The sequence below is a fragment of the Apodemus sylvaticus genome, chromosome 12 (genome assembly GCF_947179515.1).
Source record: "Apodemus sylvaticus chromosome 12, mApoSyl1.1, whole genome shotgun sequence".
NCBI classification, from domain to species: Eukaryota; Metazoa; Chordata; class Mammalia; order Rodentia; family Muridae; genus Apodemus; species Apodemus sylvaticus.
The window spans coordinates 65799920-65819098 of NC_067483.1; the positions used below are offsets into that span (position 1 = coordinate 65799920).

Sequence of the window (19179 nt, forward strand, 5' to 3'; positions counted from 1 at the left end):
AGGGGGAAGATGAATACTTATAAGAGGCAGTGAGTTTTTTCTTCACATTGCACAGAAGCAGGTATGAGCATGGATGAGAGAGCTGTGGGCAAAGATGGTAAGCAAGCCATCAGGGACAGACTTGCATAGGGGTAGTTACGGTGAAGACTTCAGGAGCATGCTCTGCAAAGAGCAGGAGGCACAGACTGGGCACTGAAAGTTACTCAAATGTGCAGAAAGAGAAGAGGTCAATACTGTTACCCTGGGGAAGCATGGAGCTGGGATGGGTCTTTAGAACTGTTTCAAATGGAGCCAGACATTAGGCCTTTGCCTCCCCTTGACTAGCCATTAATTTGAGCTTCCCTGAAAAGCAGCAAAGTATTAGACTAAGCAACACCACCCTCTTTGCCAATGGCAAGCACAGAGAGGGCTTATCCAGACTGGTCGTATCCAGTCCACAGTCTCCGTTGTGAGCCTCACCTAATTTCAGCTAAGATCATGTTACACAAGCTCAGTAGGAGCTATGTGTCCAGGAAAAGGAAAAGGTGACATGGATTCTTGTATGAATCTCACAGAGGAGGTGCCAATCTGATCAATCATAGACTTCCTAGAAGTCTAGGGAGCCAATGACAGTCTAGGGAGGTAAGACATGGGTACAAGTTACCAGAGATCGGTTAGGTACAGGAAAGCACTGGGAGATTTTTTTTTCAGACTAAAGAAGTAAAAGGAACAGATTTAAACAAATGTATTGAGAAAAATGAGGCTTTTACTCTCTGCTTTTCCACAGAAAGGAAGGCTGAAGTACACGAGAATGAAACATTTCAGTTGAAATGTTTTAGAGCAAGCCAGGAGTAGTGACGCACACTTGTAATCCCAGCGCTGTCTCAAAGAAAAGAAAAGAAAGACTGCTCAGCACCATAACATCATCTCAAAATAGAATGCTTTGCACTGGGAGGCAATAAGTGCCCCATCCTTTGGCACCTGGGAATGAAACTCACAATAATTGCACATGGCAGTGGCTTTGTCGTGAGAAATATGAGATGTGTCCAACCTGGTGACAGTGTGGCACGACATTGTCATCTATAAAGTTCACACTTGAGAACCACACATTAAGGTTATAGAGAAGATCATGAAAAGTCTTGCAATATTTTAAGTAAGTTTCTGATTTTGTGTCAGGTTGTATCTGTAGCTGGCCTTAGCCATGCAGCCCACTGGTTGTGGGTTGGATATGCCTGCCGGGAGTCTAAACTTTAGCATTTTATGATCTCACAAAGAATTCCAGCCTGTCCTTTGAGACCATCACCATCTCAATATTCCCCCAAAGAGTCCAGCCTCTGAAATTTTTCAGTGTGAAATTTTTCACCCTGGCTACCTTATAAAGTAACGACTTGTCTTTCCTGTCATTCAAATAGAGGCAAAGTTTCTCCATCTCAATCCCAGAGTAATACGTACCATCTCCCATCACTTACATTGGAGAGCAAGAAAAAAATTCAAAAGCCAAACATTGCAGACTAGCACTTTCGAATGGTTCTATTCTTGTTACTGTCTGTTCTGAACAATTAGAGCCTCTGCTTTTTGTTCTGGCTACTGCACCAGTGGTGTGGAGGGAGAATACATCCCTGTGTCGGAGGATCCTAGCGTTAGGACAGGCTCTGCTGCTGCCTCTTTCCGCTGTCTTGCCTCTGGCAGGGCTCCTACAATTGCTGGACTTCCTGAAGTCTCCGCTCACAGTCAGTCAGCTTGACAGAACGGATTAGGCTCCAGCCAGAACATTCTACAGCAGCACAATCCAATGCTGGCAGTCCCTGCAGCTGTCATTTGTGTGAGTGAAATTGAGACTGGTGGGAGCTGCATGAGGGAAAGCCACGGGGATCTGAAACCTTTTGTTAGTCCAGAGGCCCGAAGCTGCCCACCACTGTGCCCAAGTCCAAGGTCAGAGCAAATACTTTCTAGGTTTCAGAGAGAGAGAGAGGAGCTGTGCACCGCACGGGGACACTGTGCTATAAAGAGCAGAAAACAAAAATTGAGCTGATGGGCATGTTGCTTTCAGGGGGGAAAAGATATCTACAAACAAACATCCTCAAAACCCCAAATAGGCAAAACTATAGAAGAGAACAAGAAAGTGTGTGAGAGCTTTAACTATGTCTGTGAGCATTCTTCAAAGAAAAGATAAGGGCGGTAGGTGCAGAACGAGTTAATGCTGCCAAAAGGATTAAGTGGAATAAAAGAGTGTTTACAAATAGACCAGGGGAAAGGGAGCTTTTGGGAAAAATAGGCCCATAAATAAGTAAAAGGTATTGAAATCTGCTGCAAGCCCAACAAGAACTAGGCATGGGATTCTTTTTTTCCTAGCTGTCTTTTACATGAAAAATAACAAGATGTTAGCAACTGTGATTCTTAGGAGGAAATCTCCATGGGAGACAGAGAAGGGAATCCAGTGGGAATGGCGGGAATAAAGCAGGGAGTCCTGGGGCTCTCCAGGACTCCCTGGTGGGTGAGCTGAATCCTAAGTTTAGCATGCATGCTGTTCACTGCCCAGTCTTCTGCCAGGCTGCCCTGCCACAGTACCGCAGGCTCTAGTCTAGACCCTAATACACCTGTCCTATCGATCCCTATACCTTTACCAACCTAACCATGTTACTCATTTTGAAGCTCTTCCCTTGAGGGAGATGCCCTCCCCCATGTTATCAGTAGAAGCTGCTCACCTGAGCATTATCAGTATTGTCTTCCTCCCCATTGGAGACCCAGGGTAAGCCAATCCTGTTTTCTAGTGGAGTCTCCTCTGGGAATCCCCTCAGCAGTCTCTGGATTTCTATCTCTTTCCATTTCTTCCCCCTCAGTCCACACTGCACCCACCCCCAATACATATGTCCATGTTGCGTAAGTATGGGCATATATTTACCCCATGAGCCATGAATTTCTCAAAGCCCAGGGTCCACCTCTCCTTGTGTACTTGGTTCCATGCTTGAAATCAACTGACAATTCTCAAACTCACGTTAAATTCTTGGGGAAATAAAAATAAGCCCATGTCTGTGGCTCCTCTAGGCACACCAAGCTAGGTGTTCCAAGGTATCCCAAGAGCCCCAGGTAGGTCAGGTAGCCAGTGATTTGTTATTAAAATTACTATTACCATGATCCTCAAAATACCTTTCCATACCAGTAGGATCAGCTCCTCAAATTTTCTAGAAATGCAAGTTCTTCAGCCTAATTCAGATCTACTAACTCAGAAGTTCTGAGGTGGGAGGCCAGGATTTACATTTTAATCAGCGCTTCAGGTGATCTGAATACATGCTGAAATTAGAAATCTACTGCTTGACTCGAGGCCTGCCAAGAAGTAGTCACTTAATTGAAGGATTCATCCTGCTTCCTCTGACCCTTCCTGCACAGGGCCTCATTATTTCGAGAATTAGTGTCATTAATAAAGCCACGCTTTTGAAATCTCGCTGTCTGTCTTCTTCCCCCTTTATACAGGTGTCAGTTCATCACAACTCCCAGACAACACACAGAGGGCTCTTCTGTGTCTAAAGAAATTCAGAGACACTATTGCATGCTTATCCTACCACTAAGCCTTAGGGCGTGGCCAATGCAGAGGTCCTTAGCGGGCCATTGGATGCATGCTCAGTCCTCTTCCCTTTCCTATTGTTCTCCTCGCCTGACCTTTCCAGTCATTCCTTTGTTGTATTATGAGCATAATTATATAATTGTTAATCATAAAATATTATATGATTAATAACAATTGATTCCATTTATGTTCAAGATAATAATTTAAGACCTTTTTGATTTACCACAATATAAGTCTGGATCTTCATTGTATGCTTTTCACTAGCTCATTGCTACCCACCTTAAAAGCAATCCAAACTACACGTAGCAGAACCTTAACTCTTAATTCAAACATGTTGCTCCTTGGAATCTCCCAGAAGAATAAACACGCCACTACACCCCCTTGTTCTCACCAGAAGAAACCTGACTACCTAGGCTCCTTTCTCTTCCCCATTCTCAGGTATAATTCATCACCAGCCCCATAGATTCTACATCCTCAAAAATAAAGCTGGAACAGCCCTTCTCCCTCATCTCTGCTCCTTCCCTCAGACACCCTTGAGTCTCCCAATGGCTCCCCTCTCCACTTCTTAGCTGTCCTCCCTTCTGCCACTATTTTGAAAGCACTAGTTCCCCACTACTTTTTGCCAGAAAAATCTAACTCCCCATGCTTGAACCACAAGCCTTCTGCTCTGCTTCCTAACTCTGGCCACACACCCTGAAACTATACACCCTGGACATTTGGTGAATGGCAACACCCGCTGTGTTAAATCTCTGTAACTACCTGAGATGCTTTCTCTCTGTCTGTCTTGCATTTCTCCACAACACTGTACACAAACCAATAGAAGTTTTCTATTATGAGCCAATCAGATTTGGGTGCCTTATGCCTCATCTGCAAAATATATTGTGATCCTGTCCTTCTTTGTAGCTGTAACATCCCAAGGACCTCTCCAGTGAGGACACTTCACTATGTATGTGAGTCCTCAGGGTCACTGGGGATTCTGTAACCAAGTGTCAACAGAATGAGTAGCACAAAACAACAGAAATGTTGTTTGGAGGCTGAAAGTCCAAGGTTAGGGTGGTGGCAGAAGGGGTCACGCCTGCCTCTTCCAGCTTCTATGCTCTCAGGCACTCTTTGGCCTCACAGGAGGCTTTGTTGTTTTAGTCCTTGCCTTCACCTTTACATGGCTGGCTGTCTCCCTGTCCATGTCCTGAGGGTGCCAAGTTCTTGTTTGGGACATGGGCTCACTTTTACTCTAATCTGACCATGTCTCAGGCACTCACACCCACCAAGATCTTATTTCCAAGTGAGTTCACATTCTGGGCTCTACTGGGTATACCAACTTCAAATACATTGCACCTTTCAACTCTGAAACCCTGAAATTCTGCACATCCTCCCCAGAGTCCATTTGCTCCATTCTACCCTCCCCCAACTCCATACTTGGACATTCTTTCTTAATGTCCACCAGATCTGTTTTCCCTTTTCTTACCCCATTGTTCCTTCAACCAACCTAGACTACATGAAAAGCCATCTCTAAAGTATACTTACAATCAGTCCCAAATCGTTATTTCCTTTATCTTCTCTTCCCTCTGTCTGGCATATCTCAAGCCCTGTCTGGAGTGGCTTTCTTCCTGCTTCTCTGCTCGGAGCTCAGGCAAATCCTACAGAAATGAGCCATCTATATTCACTCTAAGTCTTCTTTTTGTTCCACCCCCATATTCAATTTTAAAATAAATGCTCTAATATCACACTTAATGTATAATCACTCAAATAATTAATTGTAGTTTTTTCTTCCTGTATTCTCTCCCCAGCCACTCCAAGGGCTATGACTGTGTACTCAGTTGTACTACAGATGGTGGATAGACATCGAGGTACCTGCTATTAGAATATAGTGGAATCACTAGAGCAAACAGACAAACACAACAAGGACTTAAAATGTAAAGTTCAATGAGGTGCACAGAAAGGGGGGAGATAGGGAGGATGTGGCTGACTCTCAGAGTTCAGGAGCCAGGACTTCTAAGCTGAAGGTCAGTGGTGAGTAATCCCAGGCAGGCCAGGCAGGCAGGATCGGTCCACTTCTGGAAGGTGCTGAAGAAGGACAGCTTGAACCCTTCTGGGAACTGTCAGCTATCATGGTAGAAGGTACAGGTGAGAGGTGATGTTGGCCAGTGGGCAGCGTGACATCATCCAGGAACCTATGTGGCCAGCCTGGGTATGGATTTAAAGAAAGGAAGTTCTGTAGTCCCCAAGCCCAGGGCTTAGGCTTTACTTTCTCCCGAGGCTCTTCTTGATTTCACTTTTCAAACACCATCCTCGGCCACTGGAAAGGTTTACTAAACTCTGCAGCGTACCCTTCCGCCCCTGCACTTTCTTATTTCTCTTTCATAGGCACACAGAGCCAATATTCGCTGCTGCATATGTATTTGTTGAGTGAAAACGCAAGTAAATGACCTTTACTCACTTTTTGTCTCCATAAATTTTTGGCAATTTAGTCTTTCCGGGATTCAGTAGGTTTGTCTGCAAAATGGAAGCACAGACTAACTAGTCACTATCTTGTGTTGTGACTATGTCCTCTTATATGGGTCTGCTCTTCTCAGCCTGAGACCCCAGCCCTGCGTTTGCCTGTCTGGTCCCTGTTTTCCCTGCTTGTCTAGGTACCTGCCTCTCTACATCTGTGCCCCACACAAGACCATCCTCTGAAACTACTGGCTTAATTCATGGTAGAATCAATCCTTGTCCTCTTGTCTCTGAACCCAAAGGGCATCTTGAACTACCCCTTCTTCCTCAATGACTGCTTTGGGCAGTTGCAGAGAGACTATGTCTTAGGAGGCAATGTCTCTTTAAGAGTCTACCACTAAATTCATGCATCTTTTTCATCTTGGCTGCAAAATGCCAGTCATTGCTTTATCTCAGAGTTGCTCTAATCCATTGTCCTTCTTTCCCAGATGCAAAGTCCTGATGTTACTACTGCTCTGCTCAGAATCTATCATGACTCCATACTTAACACAAAAATAGAGATTCAGTTTCTGGTAATATGCCTCTGTGATCTCTGAGGTAGAGAAATGGTCTCTACCTCACATTACAAATGACTGTCCCCTCAATTGCTTCTGGTGTCCCTTCATGTCCATCTGTTCCATGCCTCTGTCCACACCGTTTCTTCTGTGGTAAGTGTTTGCTTCCCTCTGCACCACAAATTCCAAGATTCAGCTCATTCTCCAAAGTATATCCAAACTGCCCCTTTCTTTTTTCCATGACCTTACTTAACATTGATACCATTTTTTCTTCCTCTGAGCCCATTTGCTTCCATTTCACTGGGAGTATCTCATATTTTCCACTGATCCAGATGGTGTTGTCACCTCCTTAGCCCTACCAGTTTGCAGATCTCTTCTGTTCTTCTGAACAGGGTGGTGAGAATTCTCAACCATTACAGAAAGGCTCTGGCTTCCAAGGTTTGGGATTAGAGCCCTGGCTTTATCATATTAGCTGCAAGGTTTTGGTGAATGTTATTTAGCTTTCCCCAGTCTCACTTTCACCATATATCAATTGGGACTTATACATTAATTGTTCTCCATGGTTCTTAATGAGAGCTGGTATAATAAGTGTAAAGCACTTGCTCAGTGATTATTAGTTAATGTACGATAAATTGTGCCTTTTCCTTGTTCAATCATAGGAATTGACAAACTGAATGCCGTGGTTTGCTTACTTGTCAACTTTATCCCATCAGACCATGATCCAGGACAAGGACCCAGCCTTTTATCTGTGTCCCAGAGCTCTCCACAGTGACTGTTCATCAGAGCTATATAATGGTTGCTTGGGGAATGATTGAGTACATTAATGAAGTCCGTGATGGCAAAGAATGTCTATTATTCATTTCAATGTCCCTTGACAGTATTTAGCAAAGTGATTTTTTTTTAAACATGGCAATTGGTTAATTAATATTTCCAAGTAAATAAATAAATGAATAAATGGATGAGAGGTTCAATTAAAAGCCAAACTTGCTAAATATATGTTGAATTGAAATAAATTGGTAGATAGGGGAGGGCTTTTGGAAAATAGTGAAATATAAATTGTGTTCCTTGAAAGATATTTTATTCCTCTCTGGCTTATTTACTTTCTTAATCACAGGAGCCCAGTGATCTGTGCCTCCCACTGTACATCCTGTTCCCTCATTCTTCTCCCTTCTCTTGAGTTAGTACTATTTACTTCTCTAACTTCCCACTGGAATTCAATGTGTATCTGTGGCGGAGTCGGAAGCCTTCCTTGTACTAGGAGGTCATATACTGCCACGGGTAGATGTTGAGACACTTTACTTATATGGTGGTGAATTTATGCAGATCCATTGCCAAGTTCTTATCTTATTCATTTGTGATTAGAGTTGGATGTCAGGGACACACAGCAGGCTGTGTAGAGAAAGCAAGACTAACAAGCTTTCAAGAAAACTGAGCTTGAGACCTTGGTTGCATTAACCCAGAGTGCAAACCATCGAGCCTCCAGATGCAGAATCCACACGAAAAGGTGCGAGCAAATTTCCATTCAGAAATTGACAACGCTATTTCAGTTATTGTCCTGAAATTCTACTTATTCATTCGTTTAATCTTCTTACAGTTCCTAAAGAAATGGGTTTTGACTCTCACCATCTTTGCACAAAAAAGGGAGAGTCCTGGAAGGGTTAAATATCTTACTTACGTCTGTTTTGTGTGGCTCAAAAACTGTGGCTGGCAAGGTACACCAGTCTAGGCCTTGGACTTGAATAGAGATTGTCTGACTCCAGAGACCCAGACAACACAGGAGCTATAGTGAAACCTTTTAAGGGTAGCTTGTCCGAATGACTGCAGGCCTAGTGGCAGTTTCTCAGTTCTCAGCTGGCTCTACTCTGCATTAGTGCCTTTTTATCTGCAGCACTTGCCAGAAGGGTAGGAGAGAACAGCACAGCAATTCTAAGTCCCACCATTTATCTGGTCTTCAACTATCACAAGAAATGTTGCAGCTGCACAATGAGTAATATAAGTTCCCAGTCTATGCATGTGGCTTGTGTCACAACTACACAGCCATTGTTAGACACCTGTACTTGTGGATGTGTTCGTGCATGTGGAACATCAGTTTTGAGTAATATCACATAATGATTTGAATAAGAGTCATTTGAATATTTGGTCATTAGATAATTGCATTATTTGACAGGGATTAGAAGGTATGACTTGGTTAGCCAAAGTGTGTCACTGGGGTTAGAGTTCGGGTTTTTTTTTTTGGATTTTTTTTTCAAGACAGGGTTTCTCTGTAGCCCTGGCTGTCCTGGAACTCACTCTGTAGACCAGGCTGGTCTCGAACTGAGAAATCTGCCTGCCTCTGCCTCCCAGAGTGCTGGGATTACAGCGGCACTATCGCCTGGCGACTTCAGGTTTTCAAATGCTCATGCCAGGCCCAGTTTCTCTCTTCTTCCTCCTGCTTTCTCAAGCAGGTTCAAGACCTGCTTGCAGAACTCTCCAATATTCTAGTACCACGTCTGCCTGCATTGTATCATGTTTCCTGCCATGCTGATAATGGACATCTGAAACTATAAGCAAGCCTTAGTTAAATGTTTTTCTTATTAAGAGTTGCCATGGTCTTGATGTCTTGTCATAGCAATTGAACATGACTAAGACAGACTGTTAATGGGAATGCTGATCTACAGATATCAATATGATTGACAGATTTTATAAAAATAAATCTACATCACATATGATAGCAATGAGATTGGGGATAGCATAGTTTATCAATAAAGAACTCAATATGCTCTGTTCCTCAATATCATTCATAATTTTATAAATGGGTCTCATTGGGTTCTTAGGATGCATTACAATTTCTGCTTTAATGGCAGTCATATTTTACAAAACACTAAATTTGTCTCTACAGGTTTGTTTGGCTGATGGGTCAGTAATTCTCTGAAGTTTTGCTTCAGTATCATTTGGTTTTACTTTCTGAAACTATTTATATTCAGCCCAACCCTAGATGCATAGAATGAGAGAACCCAAAATATTTAGAATCATTATAGTCACACAGTTTGATGCACCCTAAGTTTGGGGAGTATTCTGAATTGTGTCACTTTTGAGTGATATAGAGATAAAGGCTATTTAGTGGAAGAACATTTCAAAACAAACAGAGTGAAATGTGTGAATTTAAAGCTATGTGTGCTATATGAACATGGTGTAAAATCACAGGTCAAAAGGAATGCCTTCCTTATGACTTGTCTCCAATGAATGATCTCCACACAGAGACCCAAGCCAGTGGTTATCCAGTGTTCCTGGTTAGACCCAGGGTTGGATTTATTCATTTTCTCCCATAGTTCTCATCCCATGGCAGTGAGAAGAACAAAAGGAGCCATGATAGGAAGTAAATCATGTGCTACTACACTAGCCCTCTATGCCTTATTAGCTATTCAACCTTAAGCAAGTGCCTGAACCTTACCTAATCTGGTTACTTATGCAGCATGGGCACATTGGCTACATAGCTGAGGTCTCTGTAGGTGGCTATGAGATTTACATGGATGACTCAGTGTGGTGCTTGTCTGGCACATGATAAGTGTTCAATAAATAGCAGCTACTATTACGAGCCTCTTCTGACTCATTCAAGATTTTTCCCCCCTCATTTTGCCTTAAATAATCCTGAATCCTAAAATATTCAGGAGAACTTCAAATCAAGGCCAACTTTCCCCACCTGAGGACACATGAACTCTGCACCTACCTTCTACGATCCTTCTTAGCTCAAAGGACATGTACAATTTCTCCCCCTAAGGCAGGTTCTAAGAATCAAAGTAGTGTTGTCTTCTGTGTTGCTTGAGTTCACTTCTGATATTCTCCTGCTTGCTCCTTTGGACAAAAACAGAAGCCAAGTGTAGATTTTGTTTGTGTGTATATATATGTATATATATATATATATATATATATATATATATATATATATATATATAGTTCTTGTTTATTGCTAGTTTTGGAGGGTAATTGAAGCTGTATCCTAGAATCCCCAAATCTAAGGTGTAAAGTACATTTTTTTCTACTTTCTACTGTTGCATTTTAAAAATCACGTTATATACCTCTGACATATCCTCAGATAAAACCCCATTTTAAGGGGTGGGAGACAACTTAATGGGCAAAGTGCTTGTTATGCAAGTTTGATGATCTGAGATCAGATCCCCAGAACCTACACAAAATTCTGAGGCATAGTCAGGGTATCTGTGATCCCAGTGCTTCTATGGGGAGAAGTGAGAGACAGAGAACCCTCCAGAAGCTTCTAGGCCAACTATCCGTGTATATCCAAGAGTAAATGGCTGAACAAGAGGTACCTTGTCCCAAACAAGGCGGGAGGGTGAGGATCAACTCCTGAGGTTATCCTCTCATCTCTACATTAGTGTTGTAACATATGTATGCTTATGCTCTCTCTCTCTCTCTCTCTCTCTCTCACACACACACACACACACACACACACACATGAATATACCATATATACAATACAAAGATTAGAAATTTCATCTTAACAATTAGAACCACCATTCATATTAACATATGAATGATATTTATCCTTGGGTTATAAGAAGCATCTTTGAAATGCATCTTTCAAATCTTTGAAAAAAATCATTTCACTGTGTGCAGTTGATGATATAGGTGCTAATATAGAGGACACTGTGTGCGGTTGATTTAGGTGCTATTATAGAGGACACAATTGAGCCACACACAAGCAGAGATGTATTGGCTTTTTCCTCTATCTTTAAATAAAATAATTTATGTAAAACATATTCATTTTCACACATAAAATATAGAATGAAAACTACTGCAAAAAGTTGAATTAAAATTAAACCAGAGATTCTTAATGATTTGAAATTTATTTATGCATACTTCATTCAACTATATCAGGGGTACATATGAAGTGAACCTCTGTGGTGTTTTTTTTTATTTGTTTGTTTTTGTTTTTGTTTTTGTTTTTTTTTTTTTGCGTGAGATCATAAGATCTGAAGAACGTTTGGATTATAAGTTCCATGTAGGGCTTCTGCCTTATAGTTCATTTCCTGTAAGATGCCAAGGATCAGTTGGAATGCCTTGGAGACAGGAACATGAATTTCCCATGCCTCATTATCATCAAGAGGCCAAGCCATAGTCACAGAACTGGCAATGGGTGAGTGCAATGAAGGAAGCTTTGAATCTGATTGCCTTTTTCCCCCTCTTAGTGTGTAGGGGAAAGACATTAGCTGAAGCAAAAGGGGCAGGTGTCAGAGGCTCAAGGAGAAAGGAGGTATTAAATAATTGTCTAGAGGAAAGGAGAATGAATGGACAAAAGATATGTAACTTAATCAATGGGAAGTAGTCAGAGAACACTGTAGTTAGGGATTTACAATAAGATCAGCAGTATGGTTGCCAGCTGCCTTTCCCTGTGTAACACTAATGGAGCCACATGGTCTTTGGATGTGTTATAAGCTGTAAAAACATGTTTTCCTTGGGAATCAAATATCAATTTGTCCCAAACAACTGGAGTCTATGCTTATACACTAAGGTTTTGCCCAAATATCTACCAAAACATTCTAATATCCAATAAGGTCAACAACCATTGCATTTGACTACCTTGTTGACTGGCATCATTAATCCATGACTACTAGTCCCTGATGGGCTCTGAACTTGCCCAGTGGTTGACATCTACACATTTCATAGATGATTATACGAGGTTGTGAAAATTGAGTGACTTACTGAGATCATGCAGTCTAATGTCTGTCTCACCTAAGGCTAAAGCCAGGTCTGTCCAACCCTCCATCATGTGTAATTTAGTGAGGTTGACAGAGTAGGTGTTCTATAATGCAGTGATACCACTGACATCGTAGTTATTATTATCTTTAGAGATGCTAAGGAGGATATGCTAACTGATGACTTAAAATAATTATTATTTGTCTGTGTTCTGTGAAGAAAAGAGCCATGGATGGCTTGCTTTTAAGCTAACTTAAATAGTATACTCTATGCTGTGTGGTATTAGTTATCTACAGCATATAATGACAACAGTGAGAAATATACTATTTACTAGTTCAAGCAATATTAATCCTACCTAATGGTATACATTAAGAATAATATAAATTGTGACAGACAGGATACTAGGTAGAAAAGTATCTGCTAAGACCCTGAGGGTATAAAGTATCACATAAAAGTTTGGGCACCGTTAACCATTATTATCCTTATTACTTTGGATAAAGGCACACATTTACCCACAATTCCCTTGTGATGCCCTCCAGCATAAGGTCCATCATCTGACATTCGGGCCAAAGGCTTTGGTCTCTATTTCTAATGCCCTATTTAGTAGAAAAATCAGAGTTATCACTTGAGCATATCAAGGAGCCTCATGTGGGACACAAGTAGTCCCTTTCAGCAAAGTAAGAGTCTAGTGGGAGGGAATTCTCAGCCCAACACAAAGCAGGCTGATCACACAAGATTTCTTTTTCCTCTATTAGATCCAAGTTACACAGTGAAGTAAATGTCAAAGTAATCAGAAATAAGACCGAACATCCAGCCAAGTCTACAGCTGACTCACTTGTTACTCGGCACATCCTTTCGACTCGGAGGAAAATCCTTAGGACTTGGGAAAAGGAGAGAATTGTGAACAAAAACTTCAAGCTAATAAATTGTCAGTGCTTAGAGAAGATTAAATATGCTGTGGATACTGCCTGATACACAAACAGAAAAATGAAGCAATAAGAAGACATCACAAAGCAATTCTGGTTACTAGTGTTTTCAGCGTGGGTAGTTGCATGTATACCCTTCTACCTGCTGTGCCATCATTATTACATCAGGCTCTGCAGTGGTTCATGCTCTGCTTCTGTCTGAACCAAATGGCTCAAAGGCAGCTGCTCAGTTGGTCTGGGTCAGCCTACACAAAGGCCATCTGAGGCTGTCCATATGGGAGAGGAAGGTTCTGTGCCTTGATTTATCAGAATGAAATTGTGTACCAAGTTTAAACACAAAAATAGAAACAGCTATTTTCTGACTTCAGATTCTGCCCATTTCCTTGAGCTAACACAATGCAGGATTATTGCATCATGCAGCACATACAATAGTAGTGTCTAGATATCCAAGAGGAAACAAGAGACTGAAAGCTTCTTCTATGGTGGGTCCTTGTACCACAGGGGCCTGACATTGCCCAGAGGTTCCCAGATGGTCCAGTGCCCTCTCTACACAGCAAACCTTGGCAGAGTCCACTCCACTCAGCACTGATGGACAATCTTGCTCAAGGGACTAGAATAGCAGAAGCTGGAGTGAAAGTTTCTTGTTAGATTAATAATGCCTAGCATCTCCCAGTTTTAACCTCGAAGAACTAAAATGAATTGTAACCTGCTTAGATGCCTCTGTCCTGACCCACAATCTGATCGAGAGAGCAGGGATATATCAAGCAATTATTCCACAGTTATAGCTTTGCTAATGAGGGAGAGGACATTTCTGTCTGAGGTCTGAGCCTAGGGACACTTGAGCTGTGGTTTTTATAGACATTGACCATGTACTTTACCAATGCAAGAAGACAAAGTCCATGGACTAAGCAGCAAAGAAAGGATGGGGCATTTCTAACATCCCAAAGTGCTGGCTTCTAACCTTAAGAGGTAGCACAGCTCTGAACTGGGATTGGCTTCTTTGTGTTGGGGGTACCAGGGCCCAGGCATTTTTCTTTCTTGCCTTAATGCAAGTTCTAATAACAGACACCTCTCGTTTTGGGCCTGGTCCCAGATCTTCAGCTTCTAAGTATTTCTGCTGCTTTTGTATCTATTTCCTCATTACTTCCTGCTATTCCTGAATCAAGATGCTAGCCTCCCCAGTGCTGTAAGCCAAGCTCCCCACTTCCATTTCAGGCTTTGCCAAACACACAGCCTTCTCTTCTCTGGATGGCTGATCTACAGCCAGTATGGATGGAGCCTGCTTCCTATAACTCCACCTCTTTCCTGTTAATGTTCTCTTCTATTTATTTAAGTGGTTATGTGTTTCTTCAGAAAGACAGCAGATTCCTTGGAGGGCAAAAATCTTCTTGTTCCAAGCCTGGTACCAAGCCTAGTACCACACAATAGGCCCCCAGAAATATTTGGTAAACATATCAAGTTAGAATCCCTATCTTTGGCAGTTCATCGTGATTAATGGGGAACAAAATAAATGTTTCTTTTTATTCCTTTGCTGGTGTGATCTACAACTTCCTGAATTCTTCAACAATTCTATGATGTTCCCTTTCCTGTCTCTTGGTGATTATTGTCAATATTGAATAGTTAACACCCTGAGTGGGGCCTTTGGCTTTCCCTACTCAAATGTATCTACAATCTGAGTTATATATATAGCCTGTGCTGGCATTGCATTGTACCTTGGGGCAAGACACACCTTTCTCTATAGGAGTGGTTTTTAATCTTCATAATGCTGTGACCCTTTATTACAGTTCCTCATGTTGAGGTGATCTCCAACCATAAAATTATTTCATTGCTACATCATAACTGTAATTTTGCTATTGTTATGAATCATAATATAAATACCTTATATACAGAACATCTGATATGGAAACCTTAGAACAAGGCCGGGGGGCGGGGGGGGGGGGGATAGTCACAATCTACATCTTGAGAACCACAGCTCTAGAAATGGAGAAATCACTCTTTATCATAGGATTAATATATGGTCTAAGTAATCAGTAAATTTAACATATATAATAATTGTTGTGACACTCATTAAATGCCAGGCACTGTTATGAGCATATGATTATAGGAACTAGTTAGTTCCTTCTCAGAACCACCTTACCAGGCAGACACAGACACTGCCTTTGGCCTCATGTCACAGATGAGTACATAAGGATACAGAATGGTTAAGGAACTTGTCCAAGGTCACCATAGGGATTATTGGTGTCCTGGAATTTAAGTCAAGCAGACTCACTCCAGACCCTATGTCCCAACCTCTCCTCCCTCCTCCCTCTAACCGTGAGCATTCAGGAGTGGAAGTGGAGGAGTCCATATCTGAGCCCTCCCTAAATGAGCTGCTTTTGCTTTTGAGTGAGCTAAGAGCTGGAGCTTCCTTCTACTTTCACTGAGAAACATGCATATGTCTGCTTAAGTATTTCCAAGTTGATTGACTGTTTCTTGAAGACAGGTGTGTGTGTGTGTGTGTGTGTGTGTGTGTGTGTGTGTGTGTGTGTGTGTGTGTGAAAATTATAGGGATTACTGCAAGAATTTACTTCAATTCCACACTGTACCAGTTTGAATCTAGAAATGATTTGGAGGCAAAATGTGTGTTATTTAAAATAACTAAACAATAGTAAGTGAATATAATACTGTCCCCAAAGGGGGAAATTGGAGCAGCAAGTCTCTTTTCTTTATTTTCAATTGTTCTAGTGTTTGCAATTGCCTGGGTCATCTGTTATTGAATTGGTTCATATTTTGTAGTGTTAAGGAGACATCACTTACTGCTCAGCCAAACGGGAGGAGATTTAAGCACAGTTCTGCACCCATGTCTGATTAACAGAACAAACATGGCTAACATCTGATTGGGGGCAACTGTTTCTTTGGTGTGGGGACTATTTATTTTGTAGTGCTAGGTACTTTTGAAGACTTGAAGAGTTCTAAATTGAATCATAGGATGAAAGTGTACATAATTAGTAAGCATAAAAATGAGTACATTTGTACGGTATCTTCCTTTATATAGTCCTAATGGCCCCCACTTCATGTTGCTACAAAGCATAGACTTTCCTTTGGCTTTAATAGTTTAACTAGTTCGGTTAAGTTGGTGATTCTTAACTTGATTTAGCCAAACACCACATCTTAAAACAACCATTTAAAAATATCTCTTTCATTTTCCTTTAATTCCATAAATAATACAAGCTGTGTATACAAAGGCTCTACAAGTAAAGAGAATGCTTTAGTAATAATTAAGTGAGAAATAGGAAGGTAATTTATTGCGCTATAATAACTGTTTTTAACATAAAATACTCTATTTCAGAAGAAAAAAAGTGTACTGCAGACATTTGTACATAGTGCAGTTTCTCTAATGTAAGGCATGATAAATATGTGAATATAATAAGAGCAATGGAGACTAATGAGGATATACTATTTTGCATCTGGTATAATTGTACATTACAGTATTCCTAAAATTTCATAGGCAGCGGCAAGAGGAGCAAGAAGTTGAAACTATCTTCAACTATAAAGTGAGTTTGAGGCCATTCTGGACTGCATTAGCCCCAGCCTCAAAAATAATAAAACAAAATAAATCAAAACCAGTATATATTGCATTTATGAATCAGTGACTATACAATGTATAATCTCAATCAACATAATAGCTACACATCTGAGATGAATCTTGTATTAAAGCTGTACAAGCTACTTTGTGTTTATATGTAATTGGTGTTAGCATTTGGACTCGGATTTATAAATAGTTTTTTAAATACTTAAACAGCCGGGCAGTGGTGGCACATGCCTTTAGTCCCAGCACTTGGGAGGCAGAGGCAAGCAGATTTCTGAGTTCGAGGTCAGCCTGGTCTACAGAGTGAGTTCCAGGACAGCCGGAGCTACACAGAGAAACCATGTCTCAAAAAACAAACAAACATAAATAAATAAATAAATACTTAAACAAATGTCCATATGATATTTAAGAGCTTATAGGACATGGGGGCATTTTGTGCTGTGCAGAATAGTCTCAGGCACTGCAGTATCCCAGTCATCATCCTACCTTTTCAAGAACACTTCTTTACATTTCCCTCAATTCTACTTCCTAGGTGATAAGCCTTCCACTGGCAACCATAGAGTTAATGCTTAATTCTAGACTTAGCCCAAATAATAATAACATATTCTCTGACTTTTTGTAGGCCCCAGGAAACAAAGGAACAACCAAAATAAATTCTCAGTAATTGGACTAATTATGAGACTGTTCTATAATTATGCTCCATAATTGAAAGACAAGGTCCAACCAGTGTACACACTAGCTCAGTACTCAACCCAAGTTTTAGGCTTACTAAAACTTGTTTGAATGAATGACTCATTTGGGGCTTCCATGTCTGAGCCAGTGAAAGGATACACATTGTTTAAAGAGATATTTTTTCTACTTTCTAGAATGCTTGCCAATACCCAGATGTTGCTATCAGGGCGGAGTTGATAATAACTTGAAAAGAACTAATTGCTTCTGTTTATATGAGTGGCATTAAAATGTTTAGATACATCTGGAATATCTCAAACCCTAAGAAACCTCGAATCCTTTTGAGTAGGGACCAGAAACACAGAAGACTCTGATAGATGGCCCTTGACCTAAAAATGGCCTAAATCTTAATGAGGGTCTGTAAAGTTGCTGTTGTTAACCCTTTTTTATTGCAAACAAGGAAGTAAAATCAACAAGGGAAGCTATCTCTCTTACTCAAATTGCTGGCTCTAGAGAAGAGCAGGTTTTAAATCAAGAAATGTCTACTTCCAAAGAACTAGACTTTTAAAAGATATGATGCCCCTTCCCCATCTTTCTTAAGCAGGGCAATGTACAACAGAAAGGTACAATAAAAAGAGTGTAAATTATGTCTGAATCCCATCTTGCTCTATATATTAGCAATGCCCTATTAATTTGCGCTTTCTTGGTAGTTCAGTAGTTTTTATACTAACCTTGCTTTTGGCCCCTTTCCTGGCTTCATGATCGTACATAAGCTCACATTAGTGAGCTTCTTGAGGTCAGGGAATATGTGCTCTTCATTTTGGGGTCTTTAGGCTCTAGCACAATACCTGACTTGAAGAGAGTGTTCGTTGAGTGGACTTTAATTGAATGCTGTTTCTCCTTTTAGGCCTTGGCCTTACACAATATTTCAGCGAGGCTTTGACCTGGTTCTGGGAGAGCAACCCTCTGATAAAATATTCAGGTAAGTTCCTGCCCAGGGATGTGCTTGCATATGTCAATACGCTCCACCTCGCACCCAACATTCAGAGTGGTGAACATGGGGAAACACTCAGACATGTTCTGCCTACTTAGAACCAATGTACTTGACCCCAAATCACATTCAGCAGCAGCATGGGGGACTGGGAAGTCAGATAGATTCTGGTTGGGTCCAATTTCATTCCTTGACAGCTCAGGGAGTCTAAGTAAAGTGCATAAACTCTCAGATCCTCTAGCTTCCGCATTTGTTAAATGGGGCTATATTACATGCCTGGCTGGATTATTGTGAAGGATATGTGAGATAATACAGGGAAAGTCCCCAGCACAAAATCTGGCACAGAACAGGCAATTAATGTCAGTTTCTGCCTCTCCACTTTACATCTAATTTGCACCTTCTTCATAGAGTCTTAAGTTGTTCAAAATTAATCTCTCCCGCCCCTGCCTCCCTCTATTCTAAACTCTACCTCATTATTATTTTCTTTTATCTATTACCCTCCTGATCAAATTTGATGATTCTAGTCCCTCCCAATTTCTACCTGCATATCTGGTAATAAATAGCACATATTAGGAAGACTCACAAGTGAAGGGGGAATTTGGGTGCCAGCCATAAACTATTGAATTTTCATAAAATTTAATTCACACCAGGCCTTTTCTGGAACATAAGCTTATTTCCAATCTAAGATCTTATTGTTCATTCTGGTCGTCAGTTTGTCCTTCACTTAACACATATTTACCATGTACCTTCTTAGAGTCAGAGACTGTGCTTGGCCTAGCAGCACGGACATTTGACTTCTTCCATGA

At 41.1% G+C, this 19179-nt stretch overlaps 1 protein-coding gene across 1 annotated transcript in view; it reads left to right on the top strand.

Annotated features, from left to right (window-relative positions):
• The window catches only part of Astn1 (astrotactin 1), a 317026-nt gene that overhangs the window by 198792 nt on the left and 99055 nt on the right, over positions 1-19179 (top strand). Inside the window, exon 9 of the mRNA XM_052200999.1 lies at positions 18290-18364. Within this exon, the coding sequence (XP_052056959.1) occupies positions 18290-18364 (75 nt within the window). The remainder of the gene's footprint in view (positions 1-18289; positions 18365-19179) is intronic.